General features: G+C 37.0%; 1 protein-coding gene across 2 annotated transcripts in view; it reads left to right on the forward strand.

Annotated features, from left to right (window-relative positions):
• Positions 1 to 18897, forward strand: part of LOC149567752 (glutathione S-transferase 2-like) — a 227971-nt gene that overhangs the window by 59863 nt on the left and 149211 nt on the right. For both annotated transcript variants that reach the window (XM_089821011.1, XM_089821012.1), the window contains exons 6-7: positions 5658 to 5714; positions 5817 to 5892. In XM_089821011.1, the coding sequence (XP_089677137.1) occupies positions 5658 to 5714; positions 5817 to 5892 (133 nt within the window). The remainder of the gene's footprint in view (positions 1 to 5657; positions 5715 to 5816; positions 5893 to 18897) is intronic.

The following is an 18897-nucleotide window of genomic DNA, read 5'->3' on the forward strand; positions in this document are numbered from 1 at the left end:
GAGCTTTGTTACAATCATTCACAAACTCATGGATGATAACAAGAGAACGTGGCCCAAGGCTTTGTTTGATGCTTAGTGGGCTGATAGAATTAAGCTAAAAAGAGCTATTGGATCAAGCGAAGTCATATTCTCCTATTGTCTACTTTCCCCTTGGCAGCTCTTGAGCCAGAATTCATTCTTGCATGTGCAAGAACCATTGATGCATGGTCTCAAACCATCGAAGATCACGATGGCAATATTATAATTAGTCTCGATCCTGAGATTATTGATCGTATTTTTCATGTTCCTCACACTCCAGCTGTTACAAAGATCACAAGACAAAAAGCTTTGGAGTAGTGGAACAAGGATACCTCCTATTGTACCAAGTTCGTCAATGATAACAAGTTTGTCACTAAGAGGCCAAATCTTGTTAGATGGCCAATAAAGGGCGTGCACCGATGTGATTTCAAGGAAGAAATCAATGACCTCATCATATTGCTCAATCGCTCAGCAGGGCTCAAGGATTCAAACACGTTCGAACCCTAGATGTATAAGTACATCTCACTCATAATGAGGTCAAAAAAGAATGTTTTTTGGGTTGAATTAGTGAGTGATTCAATTTGTGAACAGTTGGTGAATGTGCTGTCTATCGGTGTGTTCAACATGAAATCCTACATGGTGTATATTGCTGCTACCTTGGGTACTTTCTCAGGTTTGTCAACCAAAAATGACAAGTCTATAATGCATGTGTGAGAGTACTATGAACACCTGTTCCTTCGAAGCAAAGTTAGATACATTTCTGAAGAGTTCTAGATGCCTTCTTTGGGCATTTCATGTGCTTAATTGATAAAGAACTCCCAAATAGGCGAGTCTGTAATGAAGTGTGGAACAAAGTAAATGAGTATGGTTGTATGTCTCTACTATTTCCCAACTTCACATTAGCTATGAATTGGATGTTTCAAGGGAGAGTCATACACTTTGCCGAGGTACCCTACAGATAAAATTATACTCATGGAATTGGCAAGACAACGCTTGGAGGTATAGGCTTATCAATACAGATTGCACCGGCTAGGAGTGGGGAGTTTGAAGATTGGTGGGTACTCATTGGATACTGTGCCTAAATCGAAGAACATGGACTTCAAAGGATCATGCTGAAAAGATTTGCAGCCTGGAGTTGTTTTGATTAGAGATGACTACATGACAAAAGGAGGAAGCAATTCCTACACATACATCGTCTAGAAGATCTTTAGATTGATGTATGTACTAAGGTGGATATACAACACATGGACTACACTCGGTTGATTGTAAAACAGACTATGGATTTCAACTTGGCACCAATTCCTCTTGGATTTGAGGATTATGATCAAATCCTAGATCCTGAATATGTTCAGCACAATGTGGAGAAGTTACCCATTTTTTCTCCTACGTGGTCGTGCAAGGAAAGCACCTCGATTTGGGATTGATTTCAGTCCATTCTTGCTAATACCAAAACTTGGATGAAAAGAAGGGATCTCAAGTGCATCAAGATAAAGCTTGAAAAAGACTTAGACCCTGTTGGTCCAAGTGGGTTGAGATTTGAGATAAAAGGAAAAGGTAAAGATGGAACATCATCATCGACATTTGAACCTCATGTTTAAAGTTTGCCCAAGCTATCTATCAAAGGAGGGAAAGACTCGAGAGTACTTGAGGTAAAAGGGATTGAAACTCAATCAATCCAAATTGACTCAAGTGTTGATGATGCTAGGAAATCAAAGGATCCCTCACCCTGGTTCCTTGTCCTCTTGAGGTTCTTGCTGCAACTTCTCTTCTAGATTCAACACCAGTATCAGATGAATCTCATGATTCACTCTTGAGCATGGCTATGAATGCATTCTCCACCAAACATCCATCTCTTGAGGATCCTGTGACCATAACTCCAACATTGCCTATGTCCTCAGCTGCATGTGCATTCAAAGTAGGAGGAGATTAGTATGACTATGAGAGTGTCTTTGATGCATATTCCTTGTCAATTCCTTCTGTGACTTATCAGTCTGACAAATATCTTTAAAAAATATTCATGTGAAAGTAGTCGTTTTGTTTTTCCTGAGCACCAATAACTAACGTGTCATAGTTTTTTGTCCGTTTCTCTTCATGCATTCTGCAGATGTGATCATGTCAGCTGGTTATTTGGTCATCCAAACTCCTATTTGGACCATATATTCTCTGGCACAATGCTGGAAAGACCTGAATTTCCAAAGCTATAAACAATGTCTTGCAATCTTCCACGATGCTGTCTTTTCTAAGCCTTCTGCTCAAACATCTAGAGGTCGAGTGTATACCTTGAATTGCTTCGTATGAGTTGAAGTTTACAGCTTTAATCTTGCAACTATTTCTTCCTCACAGACGATCAAGTTGGAGTCCAGAGTTGTTCAAAATCTTTGCAATAATGATCAACTAAAGGGCATGTCTAAAAGTGATTTGAAATTAGTTCTGAATTCATTCGTTATAGGTGTTGCTAAAAATGGGGTATGCTGTTTTTTTATCCTATAGAGATTCAATTTATGGTTTTCATACATCTGCAGTAGGTTCTGATATCATGTTGATTTTCCGAGGATTTGCTGCAAATGTATTAAGCACTGCCATTATATGTGGTATGTCTTCCAAATGCAACATCCTCTTGGATTTATATTGAGAATAAGCAATGAATAGACATGTCCCTTCAAGGGACATGTCTATACGTTAATCAAATAAGTAATATAATAATATATTTAATCTTATATATAGATTATATTAATTTCTCTGATATATTAATTTCTCAATTATATCTCATATATGTTTATTTGACAAAAGCTATCAAACATCAATAAGAATATATTCCAAAACCCTTCACATTAGCAAGAGAATCTGCAGAAATGTGGTCATTACTTCATTCAAGGGAAACCAGAAATGCTAACCCAGATACAAAGTAGAAGTTACAACAAAAAATGCAGTAAATTAATGCTACAGGAGATTTCTCCTATTTTAAATACCATATCCGGTAAGGTGGCTCAGATGCAAGAATAAAGCAATTTCTGCACATTGAGATGTAGGGGAGCGATTATTATACACAAAAGATGAAGCATTTGAGGAAACGTCTAGCTACCTATGTCAATTTTTTCTACAACAAATAGAGCAATGAGTCCGCAGCGTGCTATGAATATTGGCAAAGATGAAGGACCAGGTAGAAGAATAAAATTCCCAAAATGTATATATAATTGCAGCCGGAGAAGTTTTCTTACCTTCATATGCTTGCGTAAGGACTAGATATTTACTGATTAAACCAACAGGGATACCCACACTCATCTCACAAGATTTCAATGACGGCCAAAGTCATGGATATTTCTTCCAGAAACCCTACAATGCTCTCTCTTCTATTTTTTAGAAAGTTCAATATGTGCAAATGAATGGATTTGGGATTGAAAACACAATGCATATGCCCCGTAGTCCTTTTTTTTTGTTTGGAGTTTGAGGGTATTTTTAATGGGGTTTGTTTTACAAAATGAGAACCAATTCTCATTTGTGTATGCCATGGGGGTTGGGGATTTTAATGACTTTATTTTCCTATGAACTTGTAGAGCCACTAGGTTAATAATTTCATTATTTCAGGCTCTGTTATGTCCCTTTTTTCTGGGACACTATATTTCTATGTGGCCAACTCACTTCGCCTAGGTTTTGGGGGCGAAAAGGTTCTTTGCGAGGTTTAGTTAGAGATTTGGCCTAGACATTTCCAGTTCCAGACCCATAAGAGCAGTTTTGACAGGTGTTCCAAATGCTTACTATTTTTAGTAAGTAAATAGAGCTCAAGTATTCTTGATATCCCAGTGTTGATTTGGAAGCGTCTCGCCGAGAGCTTTCCAACGAGCTATTGCATGCACTTATCCGAGGTCATTTGATCAGTTATTTTAATGCCTGATGATTATGTGGGTTTTGACTAAGTGACTATTAAAGTTCATTTAATGTGTCACTTTATTTTAAAAAGGTACTATGTCACTTAAGCGACTAAAGGACAAAAGAAAGTGTTTTATCCCACATTGCCTTCAAGAGCGTGCATTGCATTAGGAAAAGTGATAAAAGGTACAACAAGCTTCATATGAGAGGATATATGAAGATTATATTATTGAAAACAAATATTAATCTGGGAGCTGGAAACAGTTGCTGGTTATTTCTTTGAGGATGCAAACCTTTGAAGAAACCTTGAAGGTTGGACGCAAACCTAGCCTTCTTTCAGGTTCTATCTATATTGCCAATCTGACTGTTATTTCTGTTTGTAAGATTGGTTATTCTGAATTGTTGCATGTTATTGTATTGCTGTTGTATAATACAGTAACGCATTTTGGGTTATTTGTATTAATCTGCTGGTTTATGTATAAGTCTGGATATTGGAGGAAATAAACACATTTTTTTTTGGGGTTTTCTCGTTTGTATATCTGCTGGTTATATATCGGTTTAAGTTCTGAAATTTGCATCAAATACTGGATTACTGTTCGGATTTAAAATTTGGAAGTTTTAATCGAGGGTTTTAGTGATGATCCGGAAAGGGATATTACAGGCTCTCAATGACTTTGGAGGTATCAAGTGCCACAAGGATATCGCAAATTTTCACAAATTTAATACAAATGAAGGAGGCAACTTCTTTTTGCATGCTCTTGGACTAGGGAACACACCTCTCACAGTCAAAGCATCATTCCCTTGCCTTGTCTCAGCCCAAGTTAAGGACTCGTATTGATATTTAAGTGTGTGTTGGTAGTTTTTTTCGCACCTTGATCAATACCTGAGATGGTGTCATCAACAACTGATGTTAGAAGAGTTTAAGAGAGACTTTTACGATGACTTTCTTTGTACCCCCCAGGAGAATATAGCGGAGGTGTCTAAACCCAAGGCATTCTATAAGGGACATCATTGAAATTCGTATTGCTTTATCATAACTATCAAGAAGAGTGTTGGTTCCTCTTCTGTTGATGCATATTAGATCCAACTAACCCAGTTTGGCATTGTGACGTCCTCAACTATGTCTTCTTTTGTCATGGGTCCTCACTTTGAATTTTTAACTATTTATATTCATCTTTTTGATTACATGAAAACTCTCTTTTGCAATGTCTAGGGCTTCCACTCTTTGGATTAACCACTCCTTTTTGTGTGGCGGATTTGCTCTGACTTTTGCTTTTTTTAAGCCACCTGTAGATTGTAGGTTCTTTGAAGCCTCTTTTTTTTGGTTCCCTCTTGTTAATATCTCTAGATTAATCAACAAAAGGCTTAGATATGTTGTGGCATTAAATTGATCTTTATGGTGATGCTAGCATGTTTTCAATTCCATATATCAGATCTTTTCCATCAGTTTTTTTAATTTTATATAGCATCTTTGGCACAACTTTTGCTTGGTGATGCAAATTCTATGAGATATGGAAGTGAAAGATTTTTCTTACATTGAATCCAGTGGCCAATAATTAGCCTCTCTTGAAAAAAACAAGTTTAATAACAATTTGACTTTGTGCACTTCTAAGAAATCTGGGTGTCTGATAAGAACAATTATGTGACTAGAGTCTTCTTTTCTTTTACAAAGATAAATTTCTGAATTGACAGCCTTTAAATTCATTGTGAAACATTTCAGTAGTTTTAAATTCTTTAACAATTTCTTCTGAGGATGCTTGTTTACATGGAAACAGGTGTCTGCAATTGTTGGATCCAGCATACAACCTCTCCAGAACTTGCTTGTATTGGTGCGCACTAATACATATAACCACAACTTTTTATCTTTCTCAGCACTACTACTACTAGATTTGTCTAGTGGGTAAAGATGATGACAATAACTATACATGCAGAAACGAGTGGAAGAGAAACTTGGACCAGAGGAGCAGTTGGCATGGCCTAAATATTTCATAGAGAAAGGTTTCAATGGTATGAGATAACATCACTAAGGATGTTGTACTTGTTTTGCAAGGAAAAAATCTATTTAAGGATTACAATTGATGAGTTCGAGAAATCTGAGCAATGTTCTAGATTATGATCTTTTTATTTGTTTCATTTGTTTTCTGTGTTCACAACAGCAATTGCTTCACAAATGCTTCTTGCATTGGTTGCATTTCATTGTGTACAATTGTTGTTTATTACATGTTGAAGTTTACTTTTTTTCATCCTATATTCATCATGATCTTATAAAGGAGCATATGAAGTGAAATTTGAAGTACATCTAGTTCCCTTAACTAGCTGGAAACACGTGGCTGTTAACAATTTTGATTCTTTCTATATATTTAAAGCATAGAATATGTCATGTTTGATTCAAGTCTGTTGTAAGGTTCTTATCTTTGAAGACATGGAAATCACCTAGGATTGTGAATGTCGGTAACTTTTGAGAATAGTATTATCTAGCTTAAAAAATTATAAGATTACCTAGGGTCTCTGAGACTTTTTATAGAGTATATGACTTTGCTTATTATAGTTCAGTACAATGTTTTTTTGGCAAAGATGTTATAGGTCATTGTCTTTTACAATCCAGCCTTTAGATGTTTTTGTCTTAGAATAAATAGGTAGGGACTTTCCCTTGTAAGGGGTCAAAGGGACTGCTGAGTACAACAAAAGGGGCCAGCCTACAACACACCCAAAGAAAGAAAGAAAGCAACAGAACTGAAATAGAGAAAAGGTGGTGAGGGGGAGGTCGGGGGGCGGGGTGTGTGTGTCGAAGAGAAACCCCCCTGAACACCGCTAAGGATTTTGATCAACCATGAAAAATCCCAAAACTGAAGGAAAGGCCATAAAGCTATCTGAAGCCTTGGGTTGCCTCAGAGTGATCCTAGTAGAGGAAAGTCACTAATCATAGGAGCCCGTTTTAGGCTTCACAGATCTAGATCTAGGGAAATGATCTCATTTTTTCTTTTTTATAACGTAAAATAAAATTTATTTCTCAATAAACAGGCTCGAGATATATTCCATTAGTTACAAGACACTGCAGTTGAACTTGACCATGAATGTTAATATCGTGCTTTCACTATGCCACTAGATTTTAATTTTAGAGTATGATAGTTTTTTGGTATGAGGTTCTATCATATATTGAGAATGGGAGCAAATCTAAATCAGACACCTATTTAGGATACTGGCAATGCAGCGCATGGTGTCTTTTAGGGCCCGTTATCTTGAAATGCGAATCTATTTTGCAAGAAAATCTTGATATATAGAAAAATAATTATCATAAAATATGAAAAAAATAAACTATCAATTGGTCCGTTAGGTATACTAAAAGAAGGGTTGTGAATGATACATCAATTTTGTAATGTTTCTGTTATAAAATAAATCATTTATTAAAACTATTGTGATGGGCCGATTGATTTTATGTATCTTGGACCCATTCTTAATTTTGTTTCCGTAGTTTGTGTCGCCGTTGGCTATCTTTGTACACCCTCGGAAAATTTTCCCCGATAGGTATTTAAGCACAACTTAGAGGTAGTCTTTAGGCATGCAATTTGGATTATTTCTTTGTATGACAAATTCTAGTCGGAATTCTTTGTTGTTCGCCATTTCGGATGTGAAGGATCTTCCCTATTTGGCTCTTCCGGTTTCGGTGGGATTCAACCCTCACCCTATTCTGTTGCCTGTAGAACTTTGCTCGGATCTAGCAAATCGAAGCACTATTATCTTGTGAATTGATGAAGTCATTATTATCAAATTCTCTTGTGTTGAATGAATAAGGTATTTCACAAAGCGTTCTGTGTTTTCTTTCCTTACATTTTACCTTCCACTCTATTGTCTGCAAATTCTGTATTCACCCTCCTCTTGTGCATTGATCATACGATCCTCTTTATCCCACCGTATGACCTTCTTGTACGACTCACCACACACTTCATAACCCTTCGGAAATCATTGTACGTCCCTGTGTTGCCCTTTGGAAATCACCGTACGACCCCATTACATCTTCTTGTTTGCCTCCCGTACAACCTTCCATCCATACGACCTCTCCATCAACATTGTACAGCCAAGCTTCCTCCGTATGGCCATCACTTCTTCAACCGTATGCCATCAACCTCCTTCCACACTCATCGTATGACATCCTTAATCTATACCATATGGCCCTTCCCGTGCCACCGTATGAGACATCCCTTTGCCCTACATTAGACCGTACACCCTCAAGTGTTTGTACATCAAGAAAGAAATATCTACATGCCATCTCCACTCAGCCATATTAGCCTCTAGGTCACTGTATGCATTCCAACTGATTGTCAAATTGTTCGAAGAAAAGAGTTGTTATAAACCATATACTGGAACGGAACATCACAGTGGTATCAGAACGCTTCGATCCTACTAGCTTGTGGACAGTGAATGAGAGTTTATAGCCGAAAGAGGACACATTTTGTTGATTGAGTGGTTGCCGAACCAGAACTGACAGCTACCGAACTCGTGGCACTGCTGAGGGAACTTGCTAGGAATCAGGCATAGATCATTGATACTCAGCGACTCATTGAAGAGACTCTCAAGAAGTTGGTGGACAATAAAATATCCAGAAAACAAAATGGTCACAACGTGAACTCGGTGTCAGGTAAATCAAACCCTCATCCAGCACGCTCTCGGCCTTTTATGCCATCTTTTCCCCCACTAATAGAGGCTCAACACGGAGGGAAACAACCAACCTTTGAAGAGATGCAAGAACAACTGAGAGAAGACTGGAAGAATGCAAATTTTGAGGAAGATATATCTTACAAAGATTACGCGGATCTGAGAATGAGATATTCGGGAGGCGGAAACAGAGGATATTTTAATGATGATCTCAGAAGAAAGCTGAGTAAAGTAAATGTATCTCCATTTGACGGGTCCGGTTCCATATCTGCGCAAGCGTGGGTAATAAAGGGCAATACTTCCAGCCGAATCCTATGCCAAAAGAAGAAGCAATCAAATTTGAGGCACTGCACTTGGAGGGAGTTGCACATGAATGGTGGCATCACGACACCATCACATTAGGGCATGATCTAATAAATACTTATGCGGAATTCACAGAGAGATTGATAGAGTGATTTGATAGTAAATATCCGGAACTCAATTTCAAAGATTTGGCACAACTGAGACAAACTAGATTGGTTGATCAGTTCATTACGAAATTTCAAAAACTCTCTGTTTTGGTCATGGATATTTCCGAAAGAAGATGGGTAGTGCTCTTCATGGACGGACTAACAAAACCTCTGAAAGGTTGGGTAAAGGGGTTCAATCCTGCCACCTTGTCGGAGGCAATCAATAAAGCGTGGAGTATGGCATCATCATCGGCATCATCCTCTCGAAGTTACTCACATTCCAAACTGCCAGCGTTTTTGAGGGACAAACCTCCGCCCAGGAAGTTGTCGTTGGATGAAGCTACCAGACAGGAACTCTGAAGAAAGAAACTGTGTTTCAATTGCAAGGGACCTTGGGAGCCTGGTCACAGATGCCTCGGAAAGGGGAAGATCCATTACATCGAGGTTGTGTCCGATGATGAGGACGAATAGGAAGAAATGTTGGCCGAAGATAACCAACCTCACAATGACAACAACATTGTCAGTTTAAACCGTATGGAGAGAATTGCAGCTTTGGTACGACGTGGAGGAACTATTGCCTTAGCCGGTAGCCTGAGGTGCATAGTTTTTCATGTATGGGGAACCTTTAAAGGACAAAGGGTTATGGTGATGGTTGACAATGAAACCACTCTAAACTTCATTAACTCATCTCTGGTGAAGTGAAGAGGTCTACCTACAGAGACACACGCAGGCTTTCAGGTCAAAGTTTCCAGAGGGACTCTTCTGCCCTGCATGCACCTTGTTCCTCAACTAAGTATCAGAATGGCGAATCACACAGTGACTGAGGATTTCTTCATAGTGGACCTTGATGACATGGAGGTTATTCTAGGAATACAGTGGATGGAGACACTTGATGAATACACTTAGAGTTTCAAACAGATGGACTTCACTTTTGTGGTTGATGGAAAGAAGGTTGTCCTTCGCAGAATGGGAAATGAAGGTCCGAAGGAAGTTTTTGCACATTGGATGGAGGCTATTTTTTGGCGTGATGATGTTGCGTGGGCTGCACACTATTTTATCTCGGCGGAACCTATAAAAGGACAACAGACACCACCACAAGATGATGAACTCCAGGATATTTTGCGTAAACATGATAAAGTTTTCATTGACATTCCTCCTAGGATACCGCCTCATTGAGGGTTTGAACATACTATCGAGTTGGAAGTAGGAGCCAAGCCGGTCATAATCACACCGTACTGCCATCCCAAGAAATTCAAAGATGAGATCAAAAAGACGATTGAGGAATTCCTAGAGAAAGGATGGATCTATCCCAGTTCTAGCCCTTTCGCATCATCTTTGGTATAGGTAAAAAAGGACGGGACAATGCACATGTGTGTGGACTATCGTGCGTTGAACAAAAAAACAATAAAGAATAGATATCCCATTCCAAGGATAGATGAGCTGCTGGATGAATTGCATGACATAGTCTATTTTTAAAAAATAGATCTTTGTTCCAGATACCATCAGATCCACACGAGGGAGGAAGACATATAAAAGACAGTCTTCCATTGTCACTATGGACATCATGAGTTTCTGGTCATGCCGTTCGGATTGACCCATGCACCTTCTACATTTCAATCATGCATGAGTCGCATCTTCAACAAACAATTGCGTAAGTACTTATTGGTATTTTTTGATGATCTTATTTATAACAGGACATGGGAGGAGCACCTGAAGCATCTAAATGAAGTCCTAAATATCTTGGAGGAACAATCTTTGTTCACCAAGCAATCCAAGTGTGAATTCGGTATAATAGAAATATTGTACTTGGGGCATGTTGCCAGTAAATATGAAGTTCAAGTGCATTAGGAGAAGATTTAGGCTATCCTTGATTGGCCTCCTCCAAAATCACTCATGGATTTGCGAGGATTTTTCAGATTGTGTAGTTATTACCGGAGGTTCGTTAAAGGATTCTCTCAGCTTAGCGCACCCTTAACAGATTTGACAAAGAAAGGGTCTTTCTAGTGGAACGAAAAGGCACAACTCACCTTTGATTAGTTGAAAGGGGCAATGAGCACTTGTCCTGTACTTGCATTACCTGATTTCACTCAACTAATTATTTTGGAATGCAACGCGTCCAGAGAAGGCATTGGAGCGGTACTGATGCAAGATAGACACCCCATAGCTTATGAGAGCAGGAAGCTTACGCCGACAGAACGCCTATGTTCCATCTACGACAAAGAAATGTTGGCCATCATACATGTACTAACCAAGTTCCGGCAATATCTGGTAGGAGCCAAGTTTGTCGTTCGTACAGATCACAACAGTTTGAGATATTTTCTGGAGTAATGAGATTTGAACGAGAGACAACAAAAATGGGTAAGCAAAGTTCAAGCTTTTGATTTTGACATTGAATATGTAAAAGGAAAGAACAATGTGGTTGCAGATGCCTTGTCCAGGAAACCTGCTACTTCTCCGATTGAAAATCCAAGAGCCTGCCACTTCTCCGATAGGACTTCTCAATCAGTTCTGGCCAACAAACGGGAATGCTTTTCGATTCCCCTACACTTCAGGCTCCACTACACCTAGGAGGGTAAACCGTCACCTCCAACACTGACTGTTTGGTTCAAGGCTTTTCTATAGCGAATTTAAACTTCTGGAGTTCTTCGGCTGGCAGGGTCCTCAAATTCAATCAAAATGAAACTGAATACTAGACAATGGTTGAATGTATTGTTAAATTGAATAATAATTAATTTGATGCTTGTAGGAAGGAAGTTTATAGATTTTCTGACTTCAATAATAAAAAGACCAGTGCCTCTACTCATCCGGGCAATAGAGTCAACTTCAATGAATTTTCACGTACAACTTGATAAAGTTCTTAAGCACTTATACTGCCAAAATTAAATAATCAAGATGCGATAGACCAATTATTTATGCAATTTTAAATTAGTCCAGATTGAACTTTAACTCCTCTGGGAGACAAACTGGACACAAATATGGAAATGATTTAATATTTCACAATATTCGTAATGATCAAATTCAAAATGCTAAATGACCATGTCCACTTATCCAATATTTAAATTGTATATAGAATTCAAGAAAATAATTACAAAGGACAATTCGCTTGCAGTTTAAATCTCCATGCCTTTAATAATAAACAAAAGATATTTTATTTTATTATAAAAATAAAAAAATAGAATTTATATTACAAAGTCATATTAAACTCCTTATTCCTCCATACAATAAATATATATAAAATACTCCTTCATAGTGTATGTGAATGTCGAATGTTCTTTTCTCCGAAATAAATCTCATATATATAGGTTTGTGCTTTAGAGAGTGACTTTCCAAATGAAAAGTCATACTTCTTAAAATATTATTACACTTTCTAACCGCACCTTTTCTTTTAAACACAGATATAAACTATTATTATAACTTGGATAGGATAATATAGATTTACTAAAATATTTATATTAGCCTCCGTATTTTTCCTCATACTTCAGCGGGCTTTGAAGGTTGTTTAATATTTGATAATTATTGATGGTAAAGACCCTTAAATGCCCATTCCACTAAGTTCATCCATGTACAATATATTTATCAATGTCTTCTCCAATTAATACTTTGCAAATGCATCATCGATGGCACTTAGATGACTATGGCAAAAGTTAATCCGAATAATATTCATCCTGCCCTGGCCATTTATTGTTCTTCATCACTGACTTTGTGGATTCCCATATATTTTCGTTGCCTCAACACTGACGATGCAAACAGTATTCTTTCTAACATGATAATGATAACAATTGTTGAGGGTGAGTGTCTAGGTTGTGTTTCTTCAGAATAGGGTCTCTCGGTATCATTTGTGTTCATATTTCTCTGTTGAAAGAAAAGAAACAAGATTTATTCATCGATGAGAATGGTAGCTCCTGCAACTCTGAGTTTTATCCAATAGTCTAAGTGCAATCCTTATTGCTTTCACAATATGATGAAGTTGGTTTCATACTCCTGATGGTGCCCATATTTGATGTGTGTGGTCATTGATCCTTCCATTTATCAATTCGTGCCATACAATATTCCTGTCTGCTTGTTGTTATTGGCTCATGTGCGATGTTTCTTCAAATTGATGGCTTTGACTGTTGTGAAACGTTTTTCTTTGACCGTCTTTCGCAAGTATCGTGCTGCACAAGATGTGTGCCTCCAGTCCTTCGAATCTCCTTGGAGGAAGTTCTCTTTCTTGCTCCTGGTGGTCATTTTGCTCTCTTTTACATTTATACTCTTTTCATGAACAACAGATTTATATGTTTATTCTATACTGTGTGGCATAGAATCACAGGCAGACTAGGCTGTTTGTACTCCATATCCTACTGTTCCATATTTGCTATGTGATGACAAATGTACCCTCCTACTTCTGTCGTTTCTCTAACTAGAGATATCTTGATGTGGATGCTTTCCATGTACATTTTGTTCGACTGATTGATACTATTGATGCAACATAAGACAAACTTATCTTTAATTTTATCAAGCATCCTTCATTTATTGCTAGCATTTGCAGCTGCTATTAATAACTAGGAACAAGTGATCAATGGGTGATTCAAAGTGTCCTTTCCTCTATCTGATTGCTTAATTTCTTCAAATTCTGTGTTCTTTCGTGCACAAAATTATAAGCTACTTTAATCTGCAAATGAGATGCTGCACAATTTCTTATAGAGATCTGCATATATTTTTCTTAATAGCTTCTGAATGTTTCTTTATGTACCGTCATCCTTAATCTCCTATTGCACTATAATTAATCATCTTCTATTGCACCTTTTACATCCTAGGACTTATTTGGTTCATACACAGTGATATGGAAACTGAAATCTTTTATATGAAATATGTTATGTCGTGACAATAGATCCTTCTCTTGTGTATATCAGGAAATGTTTTAACAATCCTTCATAAATCTATAACCTTAATCCTCAAATGGAGACCTGAATTTTTTAAGAAATAAAGGCTCCAGCAGTGGTTCTGATTGGGGACATATGCACCTTGTGGGCATAATGAGATCTCAGTTATCTCTGGAAGAGCAGACCGAGCATCCATGCTTTAACATGATTCAAGGTGAGGTTGGGTGGCCCTAGGCCCCCCCAAAAATGTACTTTGGTTCTTTCCTCTATCAAACACAAAGTTCTGATCATGTAACACTTTGAACCTGCTGATCATGATACCATCAGTTCTATGAACGATATATATTGCTTCTACTTCACCAATGCATTCTTTGATATCCGTCTCATGTTTAGCCTTCAAGAAATCATCAGGTGCCCTAAGATTTTTGCTGAATGGAAGATCTTTATGTACACAATTTCACCCATCTTCACAAAAAGAGTTCAAAGATAACTTGCATTCAAGAAATGTTACCTCTCTCTCATCAAGAACTTTATCAGATAAGATACTTGGAAAGTTTTTAGAACTATTCTCCAACATATCCTCCCCATAATGCATGGCTGATTCCACCTCACCTTCACATGTTTGATGTACCTCGTGCTCATAGGATGGACTGAAAGATGTTTCACCTTCCGAATACACTTCATGAGTTTCATCAATTTCAAAATCAGACTTGCTATCTTCATTATGGTGCTGATGGATTTGGCTGTATGGAAGATCTTCCTCAAACAATGGATTTGAGAACATAGTGAACTCAGACATATCATTTTCTGTTTGCTCTTCAAATAATGGGTTTAGGAACATAGAATATTTAAGTATGCCTTCATGAGAGCTCTCATTTATATCATCAAATGTATCATCAACAAAAATAATGTCTTCATCAATATCACCTTCTGAACTTTCCTCATGTTCATACATTGTATGCAGTTCTACTTCATCCTCACTATATGATTCCTCGGAATGATTATCTCTTTCATCTAATGCCCCTTGAGAATGCACTGTTCCATCAACTTGCTCACCATGGTGATTTAAGAAAAAAATTGGACCATTTCTTTCAACATGTTTTTGATACTCCATATCTAACAAGGCTGAAATTTTCTGTACACTAAGAGAATCCTCTTCCTCATTTTCACATTCGCTGTCATCTGTAGGCATATAAGTATCATCATGGGCTGATTCTCCTTCAGAATGTTCAAACTTTTCATCTCCATTTAAATCTGAAACTCCACTTGACTCATTTGTTATTTCAGTCCTGCATTCATTCTCCATTGCAGTCAATTCATTATCCACAAGTTCAAGAAAGTTAAGAAACTGATGATCATATAAGAGGTCTAATTCTCACATCCTGTAGAGAAGATCAAATGGTGGAGGTTTGTATTCTGAAGGTATTTCTTGATAAGCATTAAACATTCTCATAAAGAATTGTGTTGCAGATTCATCTTCTTGCTTTTCTAAATTCAAATATGCATCCAAAGGAGATATATAACTCGGACTTTCATCCAATATTTGAAAGAGAAGCATCAAATCAGGATCTTTTGGCGAGATTCCCAACTCACGAAACTTTCTTATCAATTCCTTACGTGGAGGCATGATGTCTGAAGGTACTTCCCAAAAAATACCCACCATCCTTATAAATAAGTGTGCTGATGTCTCGCCTTCATATCTTTCCAAATTTAAAAATGCATCCAAGGGGTGTATGTGTGTTTCCTCCATGGTGTAACATAGGTCCACCTCCTGATCATAGTATACTTTCTCCATGTTAGGTAATCAAATCATTTCCTTCTGAGTCCTTCCCTCAACAGAGTTACCAACTGAAACTTTATTAAATAGAGTCACCACCTCTTTCGAGGAATGTATTGATCTTCCAGGTTCTTACTTCTAGCAGAGTACACTTCCAAACAAACTGATACAACTTCTTTTTGATACTAATCTACGAACTTAGAAATTCTGGGTAACTTCACAATATGTATTGCCAGCAACTCTCCCCAGTAGAGTCGCCAATCTATTGGTTCTCAAAATTGCAGATTGGAATCCTACGAGCCTTGCCTGCTCAATGCTGGGATATCCAATTGGTTAAGGCCAACTTGACGAGATCAATCAACGTGATCTAAATCTCCTACGCTTCCAGCTCTGCAAAACTAAGGTGGGTGTACTTGATCCTGGGCAACAACCTTATATCCAAGATGCTTAAAGCAGATTGGTTAAAACATGAATGCGGTGAAAGCTTTCAAAATGGAAAGAATTTTAGAAAGCTTTAAGATTGCAAATTACGAATTAAGAATAAAAGTAAATAATTATATGAATGTTTTTTAAATAAAATTGATTATTATAGATGATTGCAACAAATGAATATATTTATTTTTCAATGGAAAGAAATGAAACAATTGCCAACATATGGATTATGAATCAAGAGTAAAAGACCAGTGCTTAATTAAATGGGCAATCAGAGTCAATATTATTCGTTGAAACGTACAACTTTATAAAGTTTAATATATTTAAACTATAAACAATTTTAATAATTCTGACGCGACGGATCAATTATATAAACGCAATTTAAACTAGTCTAAAATGCACTTTAACTCCTGAGAAGACAAATTAGACATAAATACGAAGATAATTAAATATTTCACAATATTTATGTTTATCTAATTTAAAATGCAATAATGACCGAGTCCACTTATCCGACTATTAAAATATTTATAGAAAATAATTAAAAACATTTATAAAGGAAACTTATAAATAATAAATTAGAACTCCAAAATTTTCAAGTAAATAATAATGCTAGAAATAGAATCACAATAAAGACATTCCTTATAGATGATCCATCTATTGCGAATATATCTAGATCGCACAAAATCCACCCAATAACTCAAATCCATAGGCTTAGTTCAAAAATTCATTTCTCCACCAATTGGAAAATATAATACATCATAGAGCATAGGATAGGTAAATTTTTTTAAAAATATAAGAATGAATATTGTCTCCCTCGATTGATTTTACATGTCATATTTATAAGTTCTAAAAGGTATTCATAAAACATCACACCCGTTCATAACAAACAACCACCAATATAAAATTTTAATATAATCCTGGTGGTTTAATAATTTTAGGCCTTGTATTTTATTGGTCTTGTATTGTCCTCAAATGTTAGCCAAGACTATAATCCGAGAAAATAAAATCTCTGAAGTGAAGATTTTCCTGTGGAATTCAAACGTCCTCAAAATTGTGAGTGCAAAGATGATCTGAAGCATCTGATTGCTCACCTCATGCCTAGTGCCTTATCTCCTTTGTATATCTGTGACTTGTTTTTGATTCCTCCCGTGGGGCTCTCAATTCACAATCGAGCACACAGGGAGTTTCATATTCTTCATCCGCTCAAATCCTTGCTCCCTCGCACCTGCAACAAAAATCTGAAAATTAATATCAAGTAAGATGTTAATCCAATCACCCCTCATCATTTTTTTAAGGATAATTTTCTTCTATCGAGTTTCCTCAAATATACTATTGCATGTCACTAGTACTTCATATTTTATTTTATCTCCATCATATAATGGATTCTAGCAAATGTCAGCGAGTCTCATAAAAACTAATCCTTGTTCTCATCGCATTCATATCCTCAGGAGACGCTTGAGTATAATACTCTGCTTGCAATATTTCCATGCTAGGTCAAGAACTGGGTGATGGTGCAATTCACGAAAGGGGATGTTTAACCATAATTCCCATTTCTCCCGCTCCATCGCATGGCAAGTTTCCAAAATATAATATATTTGCATTCAAGATTCTGAGGTTTAGTGACAAAATTCTTTACTCCTCTCTAGTTTTAATTCTTAGAAGTATTGATGATGAAATAAGAATTGAAAACATATTCAGAAGATCTTCCTCTAGTTATGTGTGCCATGCGATTTGTACACTTGTGAATCATTATATTTCTTGATCTTGTACTTATCAAACAACCACTGTTGAAGCTTTTTTTGCAAAAATGTTATGTCCAGGCATTTGACCAAAATCTATTCCTCCATTCAAATCTTGCTGTTGTCTACCTGGATAAGTCTGTGCTGCTGTAAAAACAGTATGGAGAAGGAATCATGGCTACTCATTTTATTTTACTATTATATTATTCAGTTTTCACAGATGAATATTTATTTAGATTTGCAGTTTCCAACTTCAGAATTCGGAATTCAGGCTTTCAGGCATCCAGTTCATCTTCATACAACATTGTCAAGGATTTGCCCTTATAACTATCCCATCTTGAAAAATTCTCCAAGTGCAGTTTATATGATATGATTTTAAATCTGCAGACATTAGTTTCCATTTGTGCAAGCTCCAACAAGTCTTAAAATTTTGGATCTGAATCTCATTGTCTTCTAAATTGTTTGAGCAGATTAGAATGACCTTCTGGAAACATGTATTTGAGAATCCGCCTGCTCACTGCTTTTATGCATAACTTCCTCATCCTTTTGGTATGAATTGCTATTCCATGAGCATATATCTCCTTTTTATTCTGATGTAAGTTGATATACCTTCGGACATTCTCTATCAAGGGTGTATTATATCCATTCACTGTGAGGGATGCAGATATAACATTTTCAGATTCTTGGTATTGATTTGTAGCATTTCTTGTAAGTTAATTTCCTTCAGCATTGCTCGACCTTCTAGAACATAATCTGATCTAGAATCAAAAGCTTAATATCCTCCCCAAACTCAGTCCTATCAAGGCAAAGAAATGTTCTAATATGCACAAGACAACTGCAACTGAATAATTGTAAGTATGGCAGGAGCACATTTTGAAAACGAGGATTACACCTAGTGAAATATGAAGATTATTCCCTTATCATGACATTTGGGAGTCTAAATATTGCAAAAATTTGGAGTTCCATCAAGCCGCACACCAAGGGCGAGGGACTGGCTTCAGGAGGGACAAGACATACTGAGATGTTTGAAGGAAAACCTACAGCAGGCACAAAATCAATAGAAGATGTATGTCATCAGACATAGAATGGAGAGGAGTTTT

This window comes from Cupressus sempervirens, chromosome 3 (genome assembly GCF_028749045.1).
Source record: "Cupressus sempervirens isolate cs-2001-9-10 chromosome 3, ASM2874904v1, whole genome shotgun sequence".
In the NCBI taxonomy this organism is placed as follows: domain Eukaryota; kingdom Viridiplantae; phylum Streptophyta; class Pinopsida; order Cupressales; family Cupressaceae; genus Cupressus; species Cupressus sempervirens.